The sequence below is a fragment of the Macroventuria anomochaeta genome (assembly GCF_010093625.1).
Source record: "Macroventuria anomochaeta strain CBS 525.71 unplaced genomic scaffold BU25scaffold_10, whole genome shotgun sequence".
Lineage (NCBI taxonomy): Eukaryota > Fungi > Ascomycota > Dothideomycetes > Pleosporales > Didymellaceae > Macroventuria > Macroventuria anomochaeta.
Genome location: NW_022985371.1, coordinates 555080 through 580178, shown reverse-complemented (window position 1 = coordinate 580178; position 25099 = coordinate 555080). Strand labels below are relative to the sequence as shown.

General features: G+C 52.4%; 9 protein-coding genes across 9 annotated transcripts; 5 read left to right on the top strand and 4 right to left on the bottom strand.

The window, feature by feature from the left end:
• Nucleotides 1-722: 722 nt before the first annotated feature.
• On the bottom strand, nt 723-4428 carry BU25DRAFT_364616 (amidase signature enzyme). The gene is made up of 3 exons (XM_033703794.1): nt 4179-4428; nt 3355-4120; nt 723-2770 (listed from the first exon to the last, which is right to left on the bottom strand). The coding sequence occupies exons 1-3, from the start codon at nt 4379-4381 to the stop codon at nt 734-736; spliced, it is 3006 nt and encodes a 1001-aa protein (XP_033563599.1). The 5' UTR covers nt 4382-4428; the 3' UTR covers nt 723-733.
• Nucleotides 4429-5829: 1401 nt separating this feature from the next.
• On the top strand, nt 5830-6270 carry BU25DRAFT_420255 (uncharacterized protein; the record flags this gene model as incomplete). The annotated part of the gene is made up of 1 exon (XM_033707995.1): nt 5830-6270. The coding sequence occupies one exon, from the start codon at nt 5830-5832 to the stop codon at nt 6268-6270; it is 441 nt and encodes a 146-aa protein (XP_033563598.1).
• Nucleotides 6271-6698: 428 nt separating this feature from the next.
• On the bottom strand, nt 6699-7747 carry BU25DRAFT_21550 (uncharacterized protein). Its single transcript, XM_033701255.1, has one exon. It carries the CDS (start codon nt 7331-7333, stop codon nt 6869-6871), a length of 465 nt encoding a protein of 154 aa, XP_033563597.1. The 5' UTR covers nt 7334-7747; the 3' UTR covers nt 6699-6868.
• Nucleotides 7748-7853: 106 nt separating this feature from the next.
• On the top strand, nt 7854-10625 carry BU25DRAFT_409296 (coronin-6). Its single transcript, XM_033706022.1, has 8 exons — nt 7854-8011; nt 8068-8096; nt 8148-8207; nt 8261-8403; nt 8458-8506; nt 8556-8653; nt 8702-9163; nt 9215-10625. The coding sequence occupies exons 1-8, from the start codon at nt 7978-7980 to the stop codon at nt 10206-10208; spliced, it is 1869 nt and encodes a 622-aa protein (XP_033563596.1). The 5' UTR covers nt 7854-7977; the 3' UTR covers nt 10209-10625.
• Nucleotides 10626-10688: 63 nt separating this feature from the next.
• On the top strand, nt 10689-12782 carry BU25DRAFT_389586 (uncharacterized protein; the record flags this gene model as incomplete). The annotated part of the gene is made up of 2 exons (XM_033704525.1): nt 10689-11052; nt 11104-12782. The coding sequence occupies exons 1-2, from the start codon at nt 10797-10799 to the stop codon at nt 12780-12782; spliced, it is 1935 nt and encodes a 644-aa protein (XP_033563595.1). The 5' UTR covers nt 10689-10796.
• Nucleotides 12783-16377: 3595 nt separating this feature from the next.
• On the top strand, nt 16378-16779 carry BU25DRAFT_323783 (uncharacterized protein; the record flags this gene model as incomplete). Its single annotated transcript, XM_033702265.1, has 1 exon — nt 16378-16779. A coding segment is annotated over one exon (402 nt), but the record flags the coding sequence as incomplete, so codon positions are not given.
• A 722-nt stretch (nt 16780-17501) lies between these two features.
• Nucleotides 17502-18948, bottom strand: BU25DRAFT_21540 (uncharacterized protein). The gene has a single exon (XM_033701250.1). The coding sequence runs from the start codon at nt 18574-18576 to the stop codon at nt 17734-17736; it is 843 nt and encodes a 280-aa protein (XP_033563593.1). The 5' UTR covers nt 18577-18948; the 3' UTR covers nt 17502-17733.
• A 290-nt stretch (nt 18949-19238) lies between these two features.
• Nucleotides 19239-20335, top strand: BU25DRAFT_420250 (uncharacterized protein; the record flags this gene model as incomplete). Its single annotated transcript, XM_033707994.1, has 4 exons — nt 19239-19581; nt 19918-20012; nt 20104-20145; nt 20231-20335. The coding sequence occupies 4 exons, from the start codon at nt 19239-19241 to the stop codon at nt 20333-20335; spliced, it is 585 nt and encodes a 194-aa protein (XP_033563592.1).
• Nucleotides 20336-22663: 2328 nt separating this feature from the next.
• On the bottom strand, nt 22664-24028 carry BU25DRAFT_21512 (Bin3-domain-containing protein). The gene is made up of 3 exons (XM_033701249.1): nt 23748-24028; nt 23501-23650; nt 22664-23424 (listed from the first exon to the last, which is right to left on the bottom strand). Exons 1-3 carry the CDS (start codon nt 23773-23775, stop codon nt 22814-22816), a joined length of 789 nt encoding a protein of 262 aa, XP_033563591.1. The 5' UTR covers nt 23776-24028; the 3' UTR covers nt 22664-22813.
• Between the last annotated feature and the right edge of the window lie 1071 nt (nt 24029-25099).

Below are 25099 nucleotides of genomic sequence, written 5' to 3'. Positions count from 1 at the left end.
CTCTTGATCAGTGTATGACTTGACTGAACTCGACGAGTTGCTTCAGTTCTTCTTCAATGAAGGTCCCCTAGACACCGAAGACTACACAACCAACGTCAGGATCTCAATACTCCGTGATGCGAATTAGAAGGAGTGGTGTAACGTGGACCTGCAAAATTCCTTGATCCTGTACAGCAAGGGCAACATGGGCCTTCGGCTCTCGTTCTACCATCGTTGTTCTTGGCCTTGTATGTATGACAATGGTAGCTGGACGCCTGGCACCGTCACAAGAATTGCGGGATGACCGAGGAGGAATTCACAAGCTGGAAAGGGTTAAGCACTGGCTGCACGATATGCCACCTGAGTCCTTCCGGTGCGATACCAAGCTTTCCTATTACGTCGCGAAAAAGGCGGGCAACGTTCAGGTCAAAAATCAACATAAGAGGTAGCGACTTTCCGGGTGCAAAGGATAAGGTGGAGTTGTGCCATGTCGACCACATATATGTATTCGTCTGGTCTGAATACGAGAAGCCATGGATGGAGAGCTCCTTCACTGGAGGTAATCGAGCAAATGGGTTTGGTGAACCAGCGAGATTGGCATGCTGGGATGTTATCTTGTCGCTCCAGTGACCAGGGCGCGCTTAGATATGTTTGCGTCGTAGGATTATGGTCGGTCTTCCATAGATGATTCGGGACGGCTAGCGGGGTTCTGAAGTAGACAGTTTTGTACTCAGCGATGGTATCTGCCCAGTCGTCAAGCAACGGCCGCCCACAGCAGTTTTGCCTCCTCCCTCAAGCCGTCTCCTCTTGCAACCACAATCACCATAGCCTTCTTTGGAGGCAGTGGCTTCAAATCCCACCCCAAATACTCTTGTCGCACGGGCGTGTGCTCCAGCTGCACGTTCCAGGTCTCCGTTGCGACCTTATCCTTCCACGCCTCCTGCCCGTCAACGAAAATCTGTACCTCTCTATCCGTACCATCCACAGAAATCATACCATTGATATCAAGACCCACTTTTCCCTCACCCAGCTTCGTCGTACGAACACCCACCGAGAGATTCAAACTCGTCGCGCCATACTCTTGCTGTGTCTCTTTTCTTGCAATATCAGTCTCAAGCGGTGCTAGAGGCGGACTGATCCTCCTCTTCGTTGCTTGTTCAAATGCATACGCGTACTCCAACAACTTCGGATCCTCGTACGCTCTCCCTGCGAACGTGATGTTGACAGGCATACCTTTGCCCTCCAGTACACCCATCGGTACACTCACCGTCGGCACACCAAGATGTCGTATCGCTCTGTTGCCGTTCGAGTACTTGACGCCGTTCTGCAGACTGTGTTTCGTGCTTTCAAGATTAAACTCGAGATCTGCGAGGCCGACGTCGCCTTGTGCTGGGAAGGCGATGACGTCGAGATTATGTTCTGTCATCCAGTCTTCCAAATCGCGCTTGCGTTGGGCTTCGAGTGCTTTGACTGCGTCTTCGAGACCGGCCACATCAAAGACTGATTCGCCTTCGGCCTGTTGCAGGAGGGAGGGTAGGCCGGCGTAGTCAATCCAATTGCGTACTTCGAGGAAGGTGTCTGGGACGTAGGGTTTGGGCTTTGGGAATAGCATTGCTGAGTCTTCGATGTCTCTTAGGCTCTTGATGTCGGGGTCGTTGTTCTGCTCGAGGAACGTATTCCATGCTTTCGCGATCAGGACGCCACGCTCGACGTGATTCCAGTTCGATGGTGCGCCGACGACGTTATTGGCTTCGTGGGAGGCGGAGTCGTTCTCGTAGTTTGTGACGAGTGGGAAGTCAGTGTAGACTACCTCGGCACCAAGAGCTTCGAGGTCTTGAGCTGTTTGCTTCCACACGGCGATGACTTCGAGTGAGACGTAAGTGGGCTTTGCGTGTGGGTCTGAGTCATTCTGACCGACGTACATCTTCGGCACTCCTATCCTCTTGCCTTGTAAGGCGTTTGCGTTCTTTAGTGACGAGTATCCGATCTTTGGTGGCCCAGGGATCGGAACAAACGTTTGCTCTCTGTAGAAGTCGCCCTTTGTCTCTTCGTCTGGTACCGCGATTACGTCCAGGAGTGCCAGCATGTCGCCAACGGAACGCGCGTATGGGGACGGCACGTCACACGTAATATACAGTGGTACAAGGCCTCTGCAGCTCAGCACACCTTTCGATGGGGTATAACACACAAGCGCGTTGTTCGATGCGGGACTTCTTCCACTGCTCACTGTCTCGCTTCCCAAGCCAAACACTGCCATACTGTTTGCCAGGCTCGTCGCAGCTCCGTTCGAGGATCCGGACGAGAACGCTGCAGTCAGATACTTTGGATTGTATGGTGACTCAGCACGTCCATAGAGTCCTCTTTGCATTCCACCAGCAGCCATAGGTGGCATGTTCGTCTTTCCCAGAAGCACTGCCCCGGCGTCTCTCAATCTCTTCGCAAGCGTCGAGTCTTCGTTTGACATCACGCCTTTCAGTGCAGGCGAGCCATCTGTTATGCTGAGACCGAGGTACTTGTAGCTGTCCTTGATGGTGTAAGGTATACCCTCCAGTGGTCGAGGTGGTAGTCCTTGGGCTCTTCGAGCGTCTGAAGCTGCTGCTTCTTCGTAGACTTTGTCATTGAAGACAGTGAATGCATTCAGATTCCCGGCAATATCGTACGTTGCTATGCGGTTCAGGTAGCTGGTCACTAGGGATGTAGATGTTGTTAATCCGGAGGCAAGAGCAGCTAAGTGTGATGGGATGTCTGCTTCAACGATGTTGAAACCATCTTTTGGTGATGCGGCAGAAGCCTGTCGATGATCAGTATGGACATCAATGACGTCTGGTACACCACACATACCATGATGTTTGTTCACTTGATCTGTGAGCTTGGCTTTTATTAAATCGATGGCCGGTTGATGCTTGCTTAATCGTCAGTGGTGAGGTGCATAAATTCATACTCCTGTCGTTTACGGCGTGTATGTGTTCAACAATTAGCCTCCGGTAACGCACATAAGTTCTCGTGAGGACGTTTTCGTAATGTGGTATAGTCGGCGTAGTCGACTTGATGCATTCCCCGCTTATCAGTAGTCGGCTGGACCTGCCATATACGGCTAGCTGTATTCAACATCAGGGCTGTTCATTCTTGTGCCTCTCTTCGGAAGTTTCTTTCGTTCCTCTTACACGCTCAACCACTTCAGCTGTGTGCCAATGATCGCTTGAAAATTGGCTTGTTGCTCAGATACACCTGCTAAACTCGATAGTTGATATGCATACATTCAGCAAACCAACTCACCCAACTTGATCTCCAGCTTACACCAAGTTTGACCCGCGGAAAGATGAACACCAAAGTCGATTGCCTCGGTTATGCTGTGCTCGCCCAGAGCTGTGTCACCCTTGTACTTCCTGCGACCAGACCGCACAATCCCATCCAGCCCAAGTTCCAGCCTGGCAGCCCACCAGTCGAGCTGCTGAAATGTAATGCCATGGGGAACCATGCACTTGCAATCATAGCATCGGTCCACCACCTCTGATCGAATTTCGCATCCTCATCGTCTTGGTACTCTGCAACCGCCCTGCCTTCGCTCTGCATCCTCGCCCTTGTTGTCCTTCTACGGCTCTCAAGCTGCCATTCACGCGCTAAGCGCAAGAAGTCGCACGACACACCGCCTAGCCATGCGCGGTAGGCCCACAGGTATATGCGTGCAGTCTTCGAGTCGCCGCGGTTAATAGCGGAGATAAAAGCGGGGCCGACAACACCGGAGTCGGCGAGGAGGGAGATGTTTTCGAGCGCTTGGTAGGTGAAGTAGCTGCTTGCTTGCAGAATGGCGATGCGGTGCAGAACTACATCTGCGCCGGGCTTAGGGCCGGTAAGAAGGGTGCGCAGCCATGCGTAGAGCGGGAAGGTACCGAAAAGGCGGAGGGTTGTGCGCGCTTTGGAGATCAGGACTGCAAGCGCAGCAATGGGTGGAACGGCGCCTGCGTTGACGAGGGTTGCTGTACTAGGCTTTGTGACGGCGCTGGAAGTTCTGATGAGGGAGAGAAACTTCTGGAGGAGCGAGGTAAGGGAGGGCGACTTTGTCTGCGCATATGCGAGTATGTAGAGGGTGTAATTGAAGGTCGATAGGAAGGATGCGAGGCCGCCAGGCGCTGCAAGAAGCCTATGACCTCATTGTTAGCTTCACGCACCCTGAGACACTACTGTGCATTGATCCATACTTATTTATCCTCAATACTGTCTTATCCACATCGCTCAACAGCTTCAGTACGCTACTCGGAGCTTTCTTGATGGGGATTTCCAACTTCTTCTCGATAGCTTCGAGCTTCTTCTCCACAACTGAATCAACATCTTCAATGTGCTCGGCCTTCTCGGCGACAACTTCCGCCGCAGGAGCGCCAGGCTTCGTATCCCTTTCAGACATGCTGCAGGTTGTTTTGAGTAATCTGAAAGGGGTGCAGGAAGGTTTGGTAGAATCAGGATAATGGATGCGCGGGAGTCGAGTTCAGCCCAACTTTCTCCGCAAATGCCGCTGAGCCGAGGTTCGGCTCCAGTGCATCTGTGGGGTGAAGATAACGGACTTTTGCAAGATCTGATTGGCCTAAAAAAATGCCTTTTCTTCGCCCCAACTTTAATTGGTGATAACAGACATTGTCGGCCTGCTGTCACGGTGTAGCCTCGGTGCTACTGAACCTCTGTTCAGCTTCATCGAATAAGCGGCAACACGATGCGAGAATATCTTGCGCTGATGATGCTTCATTACTGTGACTCGGTAAGCCCATTTAGTATGAAGGAAAGGCCAGGGTGCAACCATGCGTGTAAGCGCCGTTCAGCCTTGTCCTGTTGCAAGTCAGACTTCTACCTGCATGCCAGAAGTGCTTCGCCTATCCCACAGTGTGTCAATTCTACGAACAGCTCCGACCGCAAACATCATCTCTATCCTCACGTTCGCATATGTCCTTATCATCGGTGTGCTATGTCAGTTTGCAAGCTATAGGAAGACCAATACAGACTACGCCAGCGTGCGCGGACGAGCTGCGCGATTGTGCGATCAGGCTCAAGAGGCCCAAGCAAGCCTTGAAAAGACACCACTTTCGCACATGCTTCGGAGCTATGGAGCACATACATGGTGGCTGAAGCAACAAGTGTTGAGACCAGCCTATCTCGTTGGATTGACAAAACAGAAAAGAGGAACCTGAACAAGTGGTTTCTCATATGGCATGAAATCACATTCAAATCAGACGAATGGGAGCGCGAACTTGATTACTTCCAGGATATATTAGAGCTACACTGTGTTCCTCCACGCTGGACATTATGGGTGACTTGTCGTATTTGCTGACCCCCTCCTCTTTTTGAGTATGTGAGATCCCACCAGAAGTTTGACTTGGGATCTGGGTGATATGGGTATCACACTTTACCGCGCAGGCAAGCAGGTTCCAATAGGGACGATAATGGTCTCCCTACCGGCGACAGCGTTCTTCAATACTACGTTAGAATGGTGTGCAAAACATGATTGGATCGTGGATCAATGTTACTCACAATGACTTTTTATGATTGGAGGATTATGTCGATGTTGACTCGCTGTGAGCGTGATTGCCAATGCATCTTGAACTAGATCTCACCATCAACTTCCCTGAATCCATCATGACAACACAAGGTGGACACACCTCGTATGAAGGAAGTTCAAATGACGTTGACTTGCTTTACATCTTCAGCACGGATGTAACATGAGCGAGGATGCACGCAGGTAAGCGCCACGGGCAAGGCTGAGCAGACAAAAACGCCGGTGCCCCAACCTTGCCTACCTTTTCTTTGTCCATCTGCATCGCGAACTTCCTTCTACCTGCGTTGATCTCACCGCGCAATTTGGCAATGTCCACATCAACAGCGGGTGCTTGTTCATGTGCGGGTGGTGATAGCGCGTTATCAACAACGGCCAATATCATTTCGATCCTTATCTTTGCCTACGTTCTGCTCGTCGGCGGTCTCTATCAATTTGCAAGCTATCAGCAGTCCAATGGTGACACTTCAGAGCTGCTCGAAAAGGCAGCTGAATTCCGAACGCAGACTCACGAGCTCAAGACGAGACATCAGGAAATGAACGCTAAACTTAAAGGGTTGGCTAAAGACACGGCTGTGCAAGCACAAGAGCAGAACACAAATGTGACTAATATTATCGGCAATGTTGAAAAAGAGAGAGGACATAAGTGGTGCTTCATATGGCGGGAGATCACATTCAAACCATTGAGGGAGCGAGTGGGGTTGACACAACAGCTAGATCTTCTTCAAGGTCGCTTGCATTTGAAGGTGTAGTCTGTTGAGCTATCGTTGAATCAAGGTAACCGCTACCCCTGCATAAGATTTTGGACATGAAGACGTCTGCAAATGAGTGGAGTGAGTCTGCCATCGAATCGAGGCGACAGCGTACGGAGCCTGTTACGTTCGAAGCAAGAGCTGGAGGGTACTAAACAGAAGCTGGTGCATTCCAAGCAAAAGTTGGAGCAACTTTCGCAATGTCCGCGGAGACAACAGACATTCCTAATTTGGAATTCAGGGTGGGCATAGAACATTGTGTAGGCGTTCGTGACATCGTACCTTCCCAGTGTATCTTCAAGTAAATCAGCGCAAACTTCAATGGTGCTTACGTCTTACCTCCCTGTTTCCTTCCGATCTAGTGTGACTCTCATAATCTCAACGGCTTTTGATACTTACTACAACAGAACAGTGCTGTCAAGCCCACCATGCCTGACGACAATAGCATAGCAGAAGCGACCAACGCCCTCCGCTCCCAGCCCTCGCTCCCTTTCGACCTCGGCGTACGTATCGCCCAACTTCTCTCTCACATCCCTGGAGCCGTATGGGCACACCCGGACCATTCCATGGACTTTTGTAGCCCGATCCCTTGAAAACTTCACTTTGCACCAGACTCCGTCGGTGCAATTGACCACCTCGTTGTGCAACGGTGTACAATGGATGGCATGCGCAGTGCATTTGCCGACTGGCAGACCAGTGACCGCAAGGAGCGACGTAAACAGCGAGGATGTGCAGAGCGTGTTATCAAAATGGTTGGAACAGCATATGAGCGCTGCGTGACGAAGTGTTTGAGGACCTGTTCATAGGTTCGAGTGCGAAGGAAACGCAGATGTTCAACAGGGGCGTTAACGATGTAATTCCTGGGAAACGAATAGTACGTGGCAGTCGAAGTCGGCGACGGCGACTGGGCGAAGTGGCTCTTCGAACGATATGGAGAGCTGGATACGCTGAGGTTGCACCTTGAAGGCGGAAGTTTACGATTGGGCCGTTGAGGTAGTGGTGTACAAAAAGTCGTGAAAGTTTTCAGAGGCAGGATAGTTGGATTCATCGAGTAGGTGTTCATCAACTATGATATTCTGCTTGAAGTCATCCACGATTTTCGTGCTGATGAATGTTCATGGAAAATCCACACAGTCGTATTCTGATATTCGGTAAACTAAGTTATGATACTGATGCTGGCGTACATTATACGTCCTCATGTGCTTTCTTGTGGCGGCATGGGCCGCTTGTAGAATACGATGGAATACTGCGCTGAGTTGCTATCTGGCTAAAGACGATATATACTGGTCTTGGAACATACTAGTCCAGGATAGTCTGAGTAGGGACAATCAGGCCTCATACAGACCAGTTGATACTGCAACATTCATTTCTTTTGTGCGGAGGAACGTCAAGTGATGCAGACCCATGCTCATGTCTATAAGCTAGCGAGCGGGCAAGCTGGTGTTCGCAGTAGCGTTGAGGGGTGGTGGAGAGCAAGAGGATGGCTGAACCAGGCACCGTTGACGATGTACTCGCTAGCGGCCCGCAAATGACATGGGTTGGTGGGTCCGCCAAGTCCGCAATGGCGATGCAGCAGCGCATTGAAACGTCGCGGAAACAGCAGACAACCCTCTCATCACCACCCGGCGCCTACTGGACTGTTGCCTCAGGGGCTGCATATATTTTCTCCTACATTCCCACCGAACAGCCTAGGCACATAACGCTACGATGGCTGGCCGCTTTGTGAGAGCTTCGAAGTACCGTGAGTGCTCTTGCGACCGCCTCAGCCATGCTTATGGGACTGACAATTGCATCCAGGCCACGTCTTTGGCAAGGGCACGAAGAAGGCATGCAATCACTCTCCTATGCATGCTGTATGCAAGCTAACAATGCACCAGGAACAATGCTACGACAACCTCCGTATCTCGAAGAACGCCTGGGACACCAACCTGATCAAGGTCAGCACAGCCTCGCACGCGACCAAGTAACGTGATCGCTCATACCTCCACAGGCCAACCCTGAGTACATCTCTGTCAACTGGGAAGCAAGCGGTGGCGGCGCCTTCGCCGTCATCCCCATTGAGGAGCGCGGCCGTGCCCCCGAGCTGATGCCCCTCTTCCGCGGACACACAGCCGCCGTTCTCGACACCGACTGGTACGCATGCATACTCGAGAAAGGGACAGGAATCTGGCGCTCATAAATCCGCAGGAGTCCGTTCAACGACCGATTGATCTCGTCCGCCTCAGACGACGGCAAGGTAGAAGTGGACCATGATTGACGATCGAGAGAGGGCTTACATGAGATAGGTCTTTATCTGGCAAGTTCCAGAGAACTTCACCCTGCAAAGCGATGGCGAGGAGCCTGCCGACGTTTCGCCCGTGGCTAGACTGAGCGGGCACATGAGGTGCGCGTGATCCTACTTTACTAAGTCAGGCTGCTAACACCTGCACAGGAAAGTCGGACACGTCCTGTTTAACCCAGCTGCCGAGAGCGTCCTTGCCAGTTCCTCTGGTGATTACACCGTAAAGCTTTGGGACGTCGAAGCTGGCCAGGCTAAGCTGACTCTCAAGCACAACGACATTGTGCAATCGCTGTCCTGGAGCGCCGATGGCTCGCAACTGGTCACAACATGCCGAGACAAGAAGCTGCGCGTTTGGGACGTTCGTCAGGAAAAGCCTGCTCAGGAGGTTTCTGGCCACCCTGGCGCAAAGAACAGCCGTGCCGTCTGGATGGGCGAGACCGACCGCATTGCGACCACTGGTTTCTCCCGCATGAGCGATCGTCAGTTGGGTCTGTGGGACCCACGCAACCCCAAGGAGCCCATTGGTGGCTTCCAGATTCTGGACTCTATCTCCGGTGTTTGCATGCCTTTCTGGGACGATGGTACACAGTGCTTGTATCTTGCAGGCAAGGGGTAAGCTTGGACAGCGCACTGTTTGACGAGAAATGGTACTGACACTCACAGTGATGGCAACATCCGCTACTACGAGTACGAGAACGACAAATTCGAGTACCTCTCCGAGTACTCCTCGCCCAACCCACAGCGAGGTGTGGCCTTTATGCCCAAGCGTGGTATCAACCTTCACGAGAACGAGGTTCTGCGCTGCTTCAAGACTGTTAACGACAGCTTCATTGAGCCCGTTTCTTTTATCGTACCCCGTCGCGCGGAGATGTTCCAGAGCGACATCTATCCACCTACAAACGGCCTCAAGCCTGGTGTTTCTGCCGGAGAGTGGTTCGGTGGTAAGACCGCAATGCCGCCCAAGATCTCGCTCGAGAGCATTTACGACGGTGAGGCGCCCAAGGAGATTCCTTCGGACTACAAGCCGCCCCAGCCTGCATCTGCCCAACCGTCGCCCGTCAAGGTTGAGACACCAAAGGCTGCGCCAGATCCAACACCTACACCCATTCAGTCTCGTGGACCGCCACCACAGCTCAAGGACAACGCCTCCCTGTCTTCCCAGGCCGACAGGTTCGCAGAGAAAGATGGAGACTCGGACAAGGAGAGCGAGTCCAGCTTCGAGGAGGTAGCCAAGCCGGTTCAGCGCCCGTCTGTCACTGCTGCAAAGCAGGAGGAGAAAACAAGAGGTCCAGTCATTACCAAGGAGCCCGAGCAGCTGAAGCTCACACCCGCACCAACATCTGCTCCTGCGCTGTCCAAGCCTGCCACACCACCGGCTGAGTCTACGCCCACCCCTGCTGCTGCGCCTGCTCCTTCGTCCACACCGAGCGCTGGTGGACCCGCTTCAGTCCTGCGTGACGCCCTCAGCGATATCAAGTCTCAGCTCGAGCACCAGAACAAGATCATGGCTGATCAGTCTGACCAGATTGCGCTACTCATCCGTGAAGTTACCCAGCTCAAGGCCAAAGCTAGTGCTCAGGCACAAGATCCGTCATCTCGCGAAAAAGATGAACGCATCAGGCAATTGGAGCTTGAGCTCGAGGAAGCCAGGTCTTGATTAACTCGAGGCTACTTCTTCCCGCGTGCTCTTGCTGATATTGTCTAGGCGCGAGCTATTGTACGTCAGGGACGAGATTGCTGGAATCAATCAGCATCTGCACATCACGGACATCATCGACCAGGCAGCTTCGAGCGTGTTGATGGATCCAAACATAGAACAGGGGAGGATAGTTGACATACGATGATAGCGTGGGCGGCTTGTGTAAATGTATTGTCTGCTTGGTCTTGCCAAAAGCAAGGTGTTTGGGTTAGCGGTATTGTGCGAAAAATTATTGCTGTTCACACTGGACTTTCTCTATGTCCACTGCGGAGTACTCAAGGGAGACATGAGCCGACAAGGCTGAGCCCCACAACCGTTGGTGATCTCCACGCACGTGGCGCACGCTGATGCACGCCAAGTCGATTTAGCGTCGTTTCGTCGCGTGTTCTTTGAGAGCTGCGAATGTTAAGTTTCACTTATCAGTCCTCACTTCGACTTTCGCCCTTTGACTTCCGACTTTAATACCTTGCCTGTGTTGTACATGCTTGAGCTTTGGACATCATACGCGATTGCACTAATCCCACAACCTGAGCGAATTAAAGCACAATGGCCGACTACAACAAACAGACGGTCGCGCAGCTACGACAGCTGCTGAAGGATCGAGGTATACCGAGTACTGGTCTCACGAGGAAAGCGCAGATTGTCGAGAAGCTCGAGGAAGTAGACAATGCTGGCACTGGAGCTCCCGAAGCAAGCAATGCGACCGAGGATGCTGCACCGAATGAGCAGGAGCCTGAGCAGGCTGAGGACCAAAGCGCGCAGGAAGAGTCGGTACCCGGTCCTCCACTTGAGGAAGCTGGAGGTATTTTCAATGCTTTCATTGAGGCTGGTGGAGATGCTGACACAAGCTTAGAGCCTGAGCAAACTGCAGCCAAAATACAGGCCGAAGCTGCGCCAACACCAGTACCTGCGCCGACAGCAGATCGCTCACCAGAAACGATCTCTCATATCGAAAGCGACATGCCTCCGCCCAACGACACGAAAGCAATCGAACAACCGGCTGAGGATACGACAGCGGAGGAGGAGGTAGGAGACCCACAACCCACACAAGTCTTCAGAGCTGCGCCTGCCGCCCCTGAGGACGATCAGGTCGAACCGCACATTACTGAGCCTACAGACGAGGAAGCTGAGGTGGAGACGAAGGACGAGAAAGCAGATGTGGCACAAGACGCGCTTCCAGAAGCTCCAGGGCCGGCTGCTGAAGCCTTGAGGCTTGCGCGACCACAATCAGGGCAGCCAAAAGTACAGGACACAGCTATGGAGGGCGGGACACCCTCGCCTGTGCGAAACGAGCGCAAGACCGTGGAGAAGCCAGAGCTGTTGCCAATACCAGAAAGATCAACAGCAGAGACGTCGAGACTTAACACCGAAGAGCTGGAGGCAGACACAAGGAAGAGGAAAAGAAGGAGCAATTCGCCAGACCTCACAACCAAAGAACTTCTGGCAAAGAAGCCAAGACCAAGTCAGGATCCAGCTCCAGAAGTACATCTGAAGGAAGATGACGACGTCGTGATGGAGCAGCGAAGACCAGACGATTCACCCCCATCACCCAAGCGGGAGAAAAAGGAGAACGTAAGCCGCTATAAAGACCTTGTGCAACCCAGCTCCAACCAGCCCGCAGATGCTCTGAACGACGACTGGCCCACCATCCCAGCGATCCATCCCGTAACATCCGCGCTCTACATCCGCAACTTCATGCGTCCGCTGCGCCCCGAGCCGCTCCGCGCACACCTCACATCTCTCGCCTCACCGCCATCATCTTCGCCAGATTCATCGATCATCACAGCGCTGTTTTTGGACAACATGAAGACGCACGCGCTCGCTCTTTTCACATCCACCACTGCCGCAAGCCGTGTGCGCGCCAGCCTACACGGATCAATCTGGCCACCTGAAGGCAACAGAAAGGAGCTTTGGGTAGACTTCGTCCCGGGCGACCGAGTAGAAGAGTGGATAAGGATCGAAGAAAACGCTTTGGCATCAGAGAAAGACGCGCGTGCTTCCGGTCGCCCCATCGCTGGGAAACGCTTTGAAGTTGTCTATCAGGAAGGGGAAAATGGTATCACGGCGGTACATCAGGAAGTCGGTTCCAGCGCACCTGTCAACGCACCACGCGGCCCACAAGGAAGTATCGACGACCGTTCCCCATCTCACCCCGCACCACTCCCCACAGCGCCAACTGAGGAACTCAAGAAAGACACCTCTGCATCCTTCAAAACCCTGCACGACCTCTTCGACTCTACGACCGCAAAACCACAGCTCTTCTACCTTCCCGTTAGCGATGCAATATCAGAAACTAGACTAAAGGAATTGGATACGGAGACAAGTCGAGACTGGGATCCCGAGGCGGTCAGGAAGGGGAGAGGCATCCAGAAGGAAGCGAAGTATAGGTATACGTTTGATGAGGATGATAGGATTGTGGAGGCGGGTGAGGATAGGGGGCCGTGGGCGGAGGATTTGAGAGGGGGGAGAGGGGGATTCAGAGGTGGGAGAGGAGGGTGGAGGGGCAGGGGCGGTAGGGGACGGAGAGGTTGAAGGGCTTTGGCATTGCTTTGGGTGTGGGATGGCGTCCTTGAAGAGCCACCCTGTCCACTGTCGTGATACAGAGGTACTTGTCTGTCTGTCACGCAATTCATCGGACGGTCACGATATATATCTTGTATATTTTGTGCAAGAAGCGAACATGGCTCCGTCTGTCTGCAATGGCAGCGGCGCAACGCTATGTGACTTGACGATTGCAACAGACACGTGGAGCATTCAAGTAGAGCATTGCCTTGGAGCCATCGCTGTAGAAGAATGCTACGGTCATTGTTACTAGTATAAGAGAAGGCGTCAAGAACAACCTTGAAGACTCAGCTGCTGGATGCACCTGTTGCATGGATATCAACATGATGTTTGTACGGCAGTCATTAGCGTGTACAACAAAGGATGTGGCTAAGAGGCATCATTGATGTGTTGTATATATTGAGCTTGGAAGATCACAGTGAAGCAGTAGTGGTAAACTGCATATTGGAAAGCGAGCGTACCGGTACACAAAGAATGAACGAAAGACTTGTGCTGAGATTGAAGTGAATGAATACAAAGGATGTAAACCTCTCTAGAGACAAGAAACAAGTCTCTCTTTGTAGCATTGAAATTTTCTTTTCTCAGGTTTCCAAGCCGCTGTCATTCAAGAAGATCAAATCGAGATGAAAGGAGGGACTTGCCAAAACTGTCTCACAGCGGAGAGTATTGACAGAGTTCGAGCAGCGGTGGAACTGCAAAAGCAGAATATGTCGAGAGCATTTATCTTTGCTTGATAGGGCCTCTCAACCTGAGCCTTCATGCGGACAGAGATCCGTTCCGCGCTGTAGAAACGAAGTGAGGGCGGTTTTAGATGTCAGCAGCTTGCAGCTGTCGCTCGCATCAAAACCGAGAGCGACTGCTGAAACAAAAGTGGGACCGCGGCAGAACATCTATTGCGACTGTTGAACCTCATCTCCTCATCACCACCATCCAACACCTATCCCTATGAGTCTTTCAGAATATACATCAAGTGGGCAGTTGTTCAGTCAGTGAACTTCAGACTCCTTCGCGACTCTTCTCTAGTCGATGACAGCGTTTGGAGCCTCGTAGCCTTGCGGCTCACGTGAAGACCACGTACATGGAAGTTTTTCGTTTAGACGTCGAAAATAACCCTTGTTGACCTGAGGGCTCCCTAATGTATACGATGAAAGCCTGGACATGGCAGCCGCCTTCTAGAATCGTGATGTGATGGTTGGTCCTTCTCAGACCAAGCCCTGGGTTGCTATTTTAACTTCTGTCTTTCACCTGCGATCCGCACACCCATATTTACAGATTGTATCTCCTTCATCCTTTTGATCTGTACTCTGAACATTTACCGGGTTCCATTGTTGAACTAACACTGAGTGTAGAAGATGAGATGAATTGTATTAATCTATCTGGCTGCCTATCTACAGGCAATAGAGAACAAAGGTGCTTGTTGTGTCTTAGACAACAAGCAAGACAACAAAGAGACAAGCTGTTTGAACATGAGATAGAAGCTGCTGGACGAAACTAACATCCATCCGGCAATCAAAGGCTCCTAGCTATTGAGCAGAGACCCAACGATTTGCCTCTTTTTATGGAAGCACACGTGGAGAGGAAGGCACCACCACAGCATAAACTCAAACAACAGTCCTCCAATGGATCTCGACCTTAAAGATGCAGTCGGACTCAGACTGCGCGTCAACAGAGACCTGACGTCACTGCAGTAACTCTTCACTTCACTGCAACCTATGCAACGCGTTACAGCGCTACGCGGCTTGGCCGCCCCCAAGCACGGCCCCCCTTTCTTATAAAGTCTTTCAACAACGCGCAATGAGAATTGTCGCGCCTGGGATTTGACCTGTGAACAAGCAACCCAATTTGAGCACCAGTTGTTATTACAGACGAAAGATGGCTGCTAGCGGTGGGAAAGCTGAGCTTGAGTAAGCTTATTCGTTCCAGCATGCTTGCGCGTACTTGTTGACATGAGCCATAGCACCGTGGGTGATGAACACCTTGATGATGATCGAGAGCTCGCGGCTGCCGCACGCTCCGGAGAAGATGCTTCGATCAGCGATCTGGTAGACTCCAAACCAAAGTTTGAGTGTCCGCACTGCAGCAAGTCATACATGACGAAGAAGAGTCTCAATGTAATCTGCCCTTTCATCTGAGACCAAACACTTGCTGACTACCTCCTAGCGGCATCTCACCAGCACTGAAACTGCGTGCGCAAAGCAGCGACTCACTCAAGAACAGATCTCAAAAGCTCAGCCCAAGCCTAGATGGGCATGCTCCCGATGTGGAAAGGACTGCGCCACTAGCCACTCCGTCGAGGTAAGTCTCAAAGGTGCCTTAAAGAACCCGTTACTGACACCTAGCTTAGCGCCATATTAGCAACTCGTGCTGGCGGAGTTGTGACGAATGCGTCGCGTATGGAGTGAATCGTTGTGACAGCATGACAAAGACTGGCCCTTGTCGAACCTGCGAAGCCAAAGAACGATTGTGTACGAAGCATACGTCACCGATTCCAGGCTCCACGCCCCGACCTTGGATGGGACTGGCAATTCAACCACAGCGAAGGGCATCTGTAGACGAAGAAGTTGCATCTACATCTGACCAGAAGCCGGCGAAGCGCAAGGCATCCACAAGCCCAAATACAAGCCCAGGAGGAGCACACAAGAACAAGCGCAAAGTCCCGGCTGGTCAACAAGTTGTTGATCATGGCTTGGGGCGTGTATACGACCCTCTGGGAGGTCAAGCATATGTGCCAACGATGGTCAAGAAGGCAGCCGTGTCTGACTGGCTGCAAGAGCAGTCAGAAAAGTGTAGGTGGATGTTACTGGATTTCGTTTGCTTTGTTGTCAATGCTTTTTTGATGAAGAGGTTGGAAAGATACTAATCTGGCAAAAGCTGCTTCTGCGGCCCCAACTCAAGAACAGGCGCAAGACCACTCGCCTCTGATGGCTCATGCTGGCCCAGTTCACAATCACCACAAGAGCCAGCCGCCTGATCAGTTTGTTGAACCGTCGCATGTCTTTTGCCGCGCTTTGCCATCGTCCGCCACCCTCCTTCCGTCCCAATACGGCACTGGAAGATTGACGCCGATCCACCAACAACACTTGTCTCTTCCACCGCCATTTCGCACCTACCAGACTATGACTTATGGATTGACAGCTTCGCCACGGACCTCGAACATTCCAGATCTGCCCCCATTGGGAGATCTTCCGTCGTCGACAGCCGGTCGACCAATGCAACTCGACCGCTTGTTCCTTCAGATGCAGTCTACTCGCCAGCAGAACGAAGACCATATTCTTGACATGGCGAGACGTTTTGGTCCAAGTAATGGCATAACACTTCCACCACCATTCGGCTTGAGTGGCTCACTGAACCTTGACGGACAAGATATGGCCCAGACTGAAAGTGTTCGTAACACGGTCAGTATCTACTTGTCTTTATGTTTGATACGACGCGGCTGACACGTATCCAGCCTTCTCTTCAAACACGCGCACCGAGCAACTTCGGTCAGGACAGCTCTGTTCTCACACTGCGAATCCACAGTAACACACACGACAAGAACGGCCAGCCAATCTTCTCGATCCTCCGCATCCGCCCCGACGAGACCTTCGGTCCGCGTCTCGACACATACTGCGCCAACCGGGGCAAGAGGTACGGTGTGCACTGGATGTTCGTCTATCGCTACCAGGCCAGCACCCAACAAAACCCTGAGCAGGAAATGCAGATCACCCTAACTTGGGACATGACTCCGAACGACGTCAAGGACGACGACTTCCCTGGTGTCGCTATGCGAAACCTGGACACCATCTACGTAATGAAGGCAAAGCCCTTAGCATCGAGTGAGACTGACAGGATCATAAGCGACGGTGGTGCCGTGCGGTCTCCCGGTCCTCAAGTCAGCCATCAAGAAGTGGACATCACCAACGGTGAGACCACATTCTACCAGAACCCCAACGTAAGTCGCCAATGGTACCAAGCCGTTGAGCAAGACTCGAACCGTCTGCGTGCAGTCCACGCCAACATGAAGACAACCATCATTCAACAAGGGCAGCAACTTTTCGCAAAGAACCAGGAGAACGCGCAGCTGCTATCGAATATCACCCAACTCACCAACCTGAGCAGGGAATTACGTGTGCGTAGGCAGCATCCTTTTCCTGACCCAACAGCCCAGATCCCCGGTCCACCAGCCCTTCGTGATCCAGCTCTAGGTCGCGTCGTTCGCCAGCGCCCTGGCCCTCCGCCACAGCAGCCGACTCAGCAGCGCCCCAAAGCTGGACCAAGCGCGTTCGTGGCGAAGTGTGAGGCCGTTCGAGATCCTCAAGATCAAGCGTCTCAGCACCTCGAGCCACTGCAGTTCCCGAGCTTCTCAAGCGACTTTCCTATTCCCGATTACACTCATCAGCCGCACATAGACGCTGCTTACAACGGGCAGGTCCAGTTCCAAGGCCGCATTCACGATGCTGCTGATATGGTGGCACCTGAGAGCGGTGTCAACAAGATGGAAGACGAGTAGAGCCTAAGGGAGTGCTGCGAGAGTCTTGTATAAAGGCATGTAAGATTACGTGACGGAAAATTCGTTCTCGACAAGCGGTACATTCGATCGACGAGTACTCTGTACGTTCTCAACACGTTCTCTTGTCGACACAAAAGCAACGGAATGCGAGTTACGGGCGCACGTTGTTAAGCAAGAGTACCAGATATGTTGATTATTGTATGTGTACTAGTGCGGATATTACAAAAGTGTAGGCGTCAGTCATGCGACTGTAAGCAGACTGCTGGTTACCAGATAGATACAACGAAAATGATGCAAAATGCAAACAAGATGTGCACGAACATGACGCCGGGCAATGGACGAAACTACAAGGTCACAAGGAAGAATCAGCTTCCAAGCTGTTCCATGCACATTTCAAGCACTGATCAGCTCTTTCAGCATCTCTCCTTCTCCTTAGAAGATCTCCAGTCCCTCAAAATCCACGCAAAGATTCCTCATCCCCACATTCGACCCCCCATTCCTCCTATCAAACATGCTCGCCCCAAAATTCGCCGGTCTACTCGCATACACCCCAACTCTCACAGCCTTATCTTCCACACCCCAGAAAAACCACGTAACCTCTCTCAACTTCTTCCACCCCAGCATCTCATCTTCATACCAGACCCACAGCGCATAGCCAATGCGTTCGAATTTGACGCGGAGATCGAGACGCCGCGCATGGTAGGCTGGAAGTGAGGTAAGAGACCAGTCGGCGCCTTCCGAGTTGGCGACTACAGATGTCGCATGGCAGGCGTTGTTGCAAAATTCGAGCCCGACTTTGGCCCATTTCGATGCTGGTGCGGGCGCAATGTATGCTGGTGGGGGACTGCGAGGTCGAGGGGGCTGGTGGCCTGATTCTGGAATCGGTATCCGCGAATTTGAGCTTCTTCTCCTATGATGTGTATTCGACGTCGGTACAGGAGTCGGTGTGCTGTTGTCGAGCGATATGGAAATGACATTAGGTGCTTCTGATGATGTTCCAGTCGGTGTTGTTTGGCCTGGCGGTGCGCCTGCAAAGATGACAAGCCCTCCTTGATCCCACTCTAGTTCCCAGTCGGCAGATACAGTGACTTCGGCTGCTATGAACGGATTGCGCAAAGCTGTATAGAGTACCGGTGCTGTTGAGGTGTCTCGGGAAGGTGGCTTTCTCCACAAATCCGTGTTCGGAGGCGCGGCAAGCATGAACGATCCCATGTATTCTGGTACGACATCGCTCGCCACGTTGAGAGCTGTGAAGGATGAGCTTGCTGGCGGCATCTCCAAATTGCGATCGACTGAGATGCTCGCTACGCCGTCTCGACGATCCAGACGCCTGCTTCTCTTCCCAGCACCGTGAACGATCGGTCTGCCCTGCAATACAGTTTGTAGCAAGTAAATGAAACCCGTTTGAGACTTTCGGCAATATGTATGCGCACACGGATCACGTCGATCAGGGATAGTCGTTTAGTTTGGGCTGTGTCACCTGGACTGGGCTGGTCATTCGCTTTGTTGTGGACGGTTGCAGAAGGCCACATGTAAGCTGACTTCTTCAAATTACCAGCGCACCAGATCTGCAGGAAGGATCGTGAAAGGCCCGCGTGGATCTCGTTACGCCTATTTTGTCGTCAGCCCTGAAGCATCTTATACTGAAGCTCACAGTACGTCGCGCCACGCCTCGCAGCATGGCGCTCAACGCCGCATAAGGCGCACTTGACGTACGCATCAAGTTCCTGATGCTTACCTCAAGATTATGGCGAAAATGCGGCAACGTTAGAATGGCTGGCTGACCAACGGCGCTGGCGGCGCAGGAGCTGTGGTGTCGGTGACCGATTTGCCGCACGGAGAGAGCGAGCTGCACAGACACACAGCTGTGGTATTGTCATCCTAACAAACTTCGTAATGCTGCCCATATAAGTATTTGTCGTTGCGAAAAAACCACGATGCGGTCCTTGGCTGCAGGCATGGTTGTTACTGGTGTTCCTCTTGAGCTGAACACTCCCGCCACCCGCGTAGCGGACAATAGCTGTGGATTGCAATCGCGGAAGAGCGAAAGCCGGTTTCTAACATCGTGCGGCTGCAATCCTGGTGAGCCTGTGAGACAGCGAAGAACTCCTGCACTGAGGACGCGATTGTGCCCCGAAGCGAATGAGGCGTTGAGGTGCATCCCGTCAGCAAAAAACCATGTCGCCGCACGCTGCCGCTCGGCCGCTACATGGACGCCGCAATCCAACGTCGAAGAAGCCTCATTTCAGGACTATCAGTCTCAAGGCAACGCCAGCGATGGTTCGAGCAGGGTGCGTGGTTGTCTGCATGAGTTTTGGTCGAGGGGCCGACGCCGTGCATCAGGACAGCGGTTCACGCTGCTCGAGAAGGTTTAGTTGCTGCTGAGTTGTCGTCGTGTAACGAAGAAGTTGTTCTGCAGGCGCAAGGAAGGTTCTTAGCAGTGCAGCGATAGCTTTTTTGTCATTGGGGGCCATGTATGCACCCTTCTCAATCCTGTATTCACCCAGCACTAAAAGAGGCAAGGACAACGTTGACGCGTGGGAGCGACATGGACATCACGGAAGTGGCTGACGGTAACAAGCTCTATTGTCTATTCGTTGGCCTTGATCACAGTAGCCTTAAGACATTCTGTATCATGTATCATAAGTGTCGTTATTGGTATGATGAAGGAGAAGAGCGCAACGTGCAGCAAGATTGCAGTCATGATTCAGGTACATACGCGCCGCACTTTCACTGGCAATATGGGGCAGCATTATTGTGGATTTGTCTTAATGTTGTACTCTGTGCCTAGATGTAATGTAGCTACCCGCAGTGCTATCATTTCGACCGGATCCTGGCAAGCAGGTAAGCACGGAATCGATACTTGATGGAGGTAATATTTACACAACTCGATCCTTCTCAATTAGGTATGCATAAAGATCTTGTTTAGAATGACACGATTGGTATCACGACTGCGCAACGGCGCTTGAGGCCCAGTAATGGCCGCGGGTCACAACGTACAATCCTAAATAGAGATGCGTGTGGTCTGAAATAGGAGCAGCGAGGTCTAATGCACTTTTCCTTTGTGGTGATATGAAAAGATACGCAATACTGCTTGACTCGCCCCTATGTCGTACAACGCAAACAAATGAGTTCAATGTCCATGGATCTTGCGGAAGCATGCAAGAACGGCGCACAACGTGCGTGTCATGAGATGGTCATTCGACAAGCGAGTGTACCAACTTCCACCGCGTCTCACTAGCAGTGGTTATAAGTCGTTCGAGCGAGCGTCCGGAAACTGGGCACGTTCGTGAATGGCTAGTACTGTGTTGGGTGCGTTGGCGTGTATACGATGCGAGACCTGATTGATCAAGGGATGCAGCTGCACCACGAGAAAGCTTAACGATGCTGCTCATTCATGCTACGAGATGTGGATTGGTGTGATCGTTGTGAGATAATGTTGAGAATGAGCCAGAAATATGGTTCTCGGGTACGTACCTGTTGGCTGGCTCTGCCGGCTGGAAGGATTACTCTGTACACCTAGCAGGTTTTGCATATCTGAGGTCCTTCAACCCCGTGACAAAGACTGCAACAATGGCCACGTCTACTTCATTACCGTGAGCGGTTTCTACGCACTTACGCGACTCAGAGCGGAAGCTGTGAGATTGTCCAGTAAGCAAAAGGAACCGCTCCGTGCAGCGCTACTTGTCTACTGTTGTATCTCAAGGTATCTGCTGCTGTGCTTCACTGGTGTTACCAAAGTTTGGTATGCATCTATCTCCGGTAGGTGTTTTGAACAGAGCACACATGAGAGTGTATGTTGTTTGACCGTCGGTAGGCTGGGACTGCTCGAGCATCGGCGTCAGGAAGTTAGTGATACTGGATACCATTAGTTGGGACACCGTAGTTTAATTCTCATTCCTACAAACTTACGACACTCTCGGGCCTGGGGACAGGCTCTGGCTCAGTTATCGTCAAGAGGGGTGTTCTTCGATACTGATGTTGGTTGCACACTATGAGCCTGGCAGGACTGAAGTCTCTGAGCTACGAGTGGCCCAGGTTTGCTGAGCATCTCTACGGGCGTCAGGCGCTGCTGAGTGGGATTGATCAAGAAGGAGAACTTCAACATAGTAACTGTTGGTTTGAAAGCTCGGACTTGCTGAGAGCGGGCTTCAAACACTGCTTCATCTTCTGGCTTACACGTAAGCCTAGCACACCCTCTCTCGCCCGGACGTGCCACCTGAGTAGCCGATATCGATAACCCATCAGGCATGTATATACCGCCCAACATATTGGCCAAGTCGACAGATCACGTCAAGGCCAGGGATATGCTGAGGCTGTACGGCTGCAGCAGAAGATGCCTGGTTGTACAGATTGCCCGATATGTGTTTGCTCACTTTGAGATTTGTCTTCCTCGTAGACATTCATCACATGCACAGCTGACCATGAAAGCTCGATGAGCAATTGTATAATTATGGAGCCTGAATATACCCGCTGAATCGAACGTTGACATGGAGTGGGGAAGAAGCTGCAACTCCCAATGAGATTCGACTCGGCACTGGTACGGTTGGCCGCGCAATGATGTGAAGACCGGCGGAGGTGCATCGCGACCGCATCACTCGGGACGCTCATCCAATCCATATGGTCTCGAAGATCGTCGTGCGATCCTGAAAGCCCATGAATCGTAACTCTCGCCAAATTGGGACTGTTGCATGCTCGCGTAAACGTGCTTCGCAACATGCAGTGCTCGAGTCCCTACTTGCTCCGATGTGGTCGCTGTGGCATCAGAATGAGGCCAACAATCGATAATCGTCTGCCGTGACGATATGCACTGCTAACACACATAGAACTTTGCGATGTTGCTTCATTGGGTGCTGGCTCATGTTATCGTACGATATATAAGCCGCCTTGAGCGTATGAACCCGCAATTGTCAGATGTGATAGGCATAGAGACCAGGAAAGCCTCGCAACGGCAAGCAAGGGCCCGAAACGGGTCCTGTCTATGGGTACCTGCCCGTTTTGTTAGTCAAAAAGGGGAGCGGAACCTGATGAGGCTTCGACGAATCAGGAACGACTCGAGACAGGCCACACTTTCCGACACCCACCTTGTCCGATGGATCTCACAGGACATGGGCAACCTTATCGCCAAGTTGTGCGCTTGGAGAGTTTGCTCATTGGTCGAGATGCTTCCGTACAAGAAGGTACCTCGTAACATCCATGTGCCGAGGGTTTAATCTCCATACAAGGCAGCTGGGTAAACGGCAGAAGTCCGAGTCACGGACCACCTGATGGATATCTTGACCTTTGTTCAGGATCAGATCGATTGAGTTCGAGTGCAACGGTTGCTTATTCCTGACGAAGTTATGGGTCGAGTCAATTTCGCAGCGTTGACGCAATGAAGAGCCACTTAATTCACCTAAGGATCAATTGTGTGTTGCGCGAGTATGGAATGATACGAACGACATGCGCTCCCCGAAGAGACAGGTCCAAAGAATGAATGGTTTCGTCCAGGCCTAGTAAAGATCTCCGTGGCTCAGTCTTTGCGATAGACGTTGATACGTCGTGGTAGCTCAGTGGAGGAAGCGCAGAGTCTGAGACCATGCTCTGCGAGCAAGCCATCAAAGGATGTTTCTGGCCGGTAAGTCAGTTGCTTCAGGTTCTCACTGAAGTGTGGTGAGTGGTTTGGGCGAACAGCTTTCTCGTACGAGTCCCAAGTCTGCAGTTCAATAACCAAATGTCCACCAGAACGGAGGCATGTCGCGCACTTCCTGAAGAAGGTCCTCACACCCTCATCGAGATGCTCCAGATGAATCCACTTGATCACACTGAGGGCCAGAATCACATCGAATGGGCCTGAGATTGCCCGGTTTGCCGATGCAACCCAATCTGCGGAGAAGAACTGTACGCAAGGCCAATCTGAAGTTGTCGACGCGGGTGATGAGGTGCGCGAGACCTTTCTGTTCGGCTCGACGCGGTATCCATGTGTAAGGACTGCCGATACAGGGTAGTAATCCACAATGAGTTGTGAATCTCCAGTTGGAGGACGAGCACGTGAAGATCGTAGTGCCAGGAGTTTTTCGGCTTGAGCCACTAGCTTTGGATCGATGTCGACGCCAGTGACTGATGCTGCATGAAAGTCGAAGGCTATAACATGCGTCAATATGAGAAGCTTGGAGGCATAGTCGCTTAGAGCAGGAGCAGGGAAGACCCTTCCACTTACCAAGCTGGTTTGACACATTGCCAGCGTTGCAACCAACATCTAGGCAGGTCTTCGCGGTGAAGTTCCCTGGGACTAGAGTCGTGAGCAGGATTAGGCGGGCATCCAGTACATGTGTCGCTGATCCAGGAGCTCGTGATGGACCAGTGTAGTCTAAGTGATAAGCATCAGCATTAGAGCAAGATACAACTGCCGACAATGCAGATCTGGGACACGATGCAAGACAATCCAGGCGAAGGGAAGAGCTTACCGGTGTAGTTTCCCCAGTTGGTGGCCATCAATTGCTGCCGAGGGTGTCGGTTTGGAGGCAGGATGCAGATCGTGATCGGGGGATTTCCTCGGTTGGCCTCTCAGCACAGTCGGCCAAGGAGTAGTGACCTAGTGGGCGACTACACGATTGGGGACTGGGCGAGTAGCGAGGGTGTTTACACGCCGGCGAAGGCAGCGCAGTGGGTGTCTGCGACGGGCGGTGAGGGTGAACGGTGAATGGCGGCTTCGCGTAGTTGGAACGGCAGCTGCCCACCAAAGCACCAGCCATTGAGCCAGCATCAAGTCAGTGTTTAGCTAGTGTCGACCACACCCAATTTCAACGACCAGCGGATGTACACCAGGCAGGGTGATGCATGTCTGTGAGAGAGTGCGCCGAAATGGGAATGCAACCGCTCGATGTAGCACAGAGCGGAGCGAGAACTCCTCTAGGGTGCCGGCACCACACACTGGACCACCTGTTGCCCGTATGTTTTGCACACTCAGGGACCTGCTTGAAGCAGACGCGATAATTCTACTCAATAGAAAGTTGCACTAGCGTATTGACGCAGGTTGTGAGGGCTAGGATGGCCGACGTGTGGTGCTACTCGACCGACCTCAGGGCGACAGAGGTCCCACAGGTCCACATTCGCTGGATGCGGGACAGGCCAACGTTGGAGAGCAACAGTGCTTTTGAGGCTCGTATAGCCCGCCTGGCAGCGGCAGAGGGCGCGACTGGTCCAACGGCGAAACGGTGGGCGCAAGGCTGTTGACTTTTCCCACTGATGCAGCGGCCGCAACCAGACATCTCGTCCTGGGACACGCCATGTGTATGGACGCGTCCCGTGATCAGTCTGGCGGCACACGTCGGATGACATGGGGTGCAATGTGGTGATTTGTGCTCGATTTCTGGCCGCGAGATGTCTCTCCATGCCTCGCTACCAAGATCAATGCCCTCCACCCGAGACAAGCGCAAGCCACAAACGAGCCATGGCGGCCGTGTCCGTTGCAAGCCAGAGTCCGGCATCCAGGTGTGGAAAGGCTGTCTCATGTCACTGACTGTGATGCATGAGACCGTTCTGCACGTCGCGCAGATGCGTCCGGAAACCTGGGAGACGGTTGGAATTCTGAGTGGCTCTCCGCGCCGAGGAAGCAGCGCTCTGTTCCCCGTTCCATCGCGGCACAGGGAACCCTCTAAGGATCGACCCACCACGACTCGCTCTGCGGAGAGAAGACACGTCCAGCTGTCGCAGGGAAACAGCCGTGATCAACCTAGCCGCAGCAAAGGAGCTCGCCATTGGGCGAGATCGTAATCGACAGATCAGAAGGATCAGAATCCAGGTTCGTCTCTGCAGC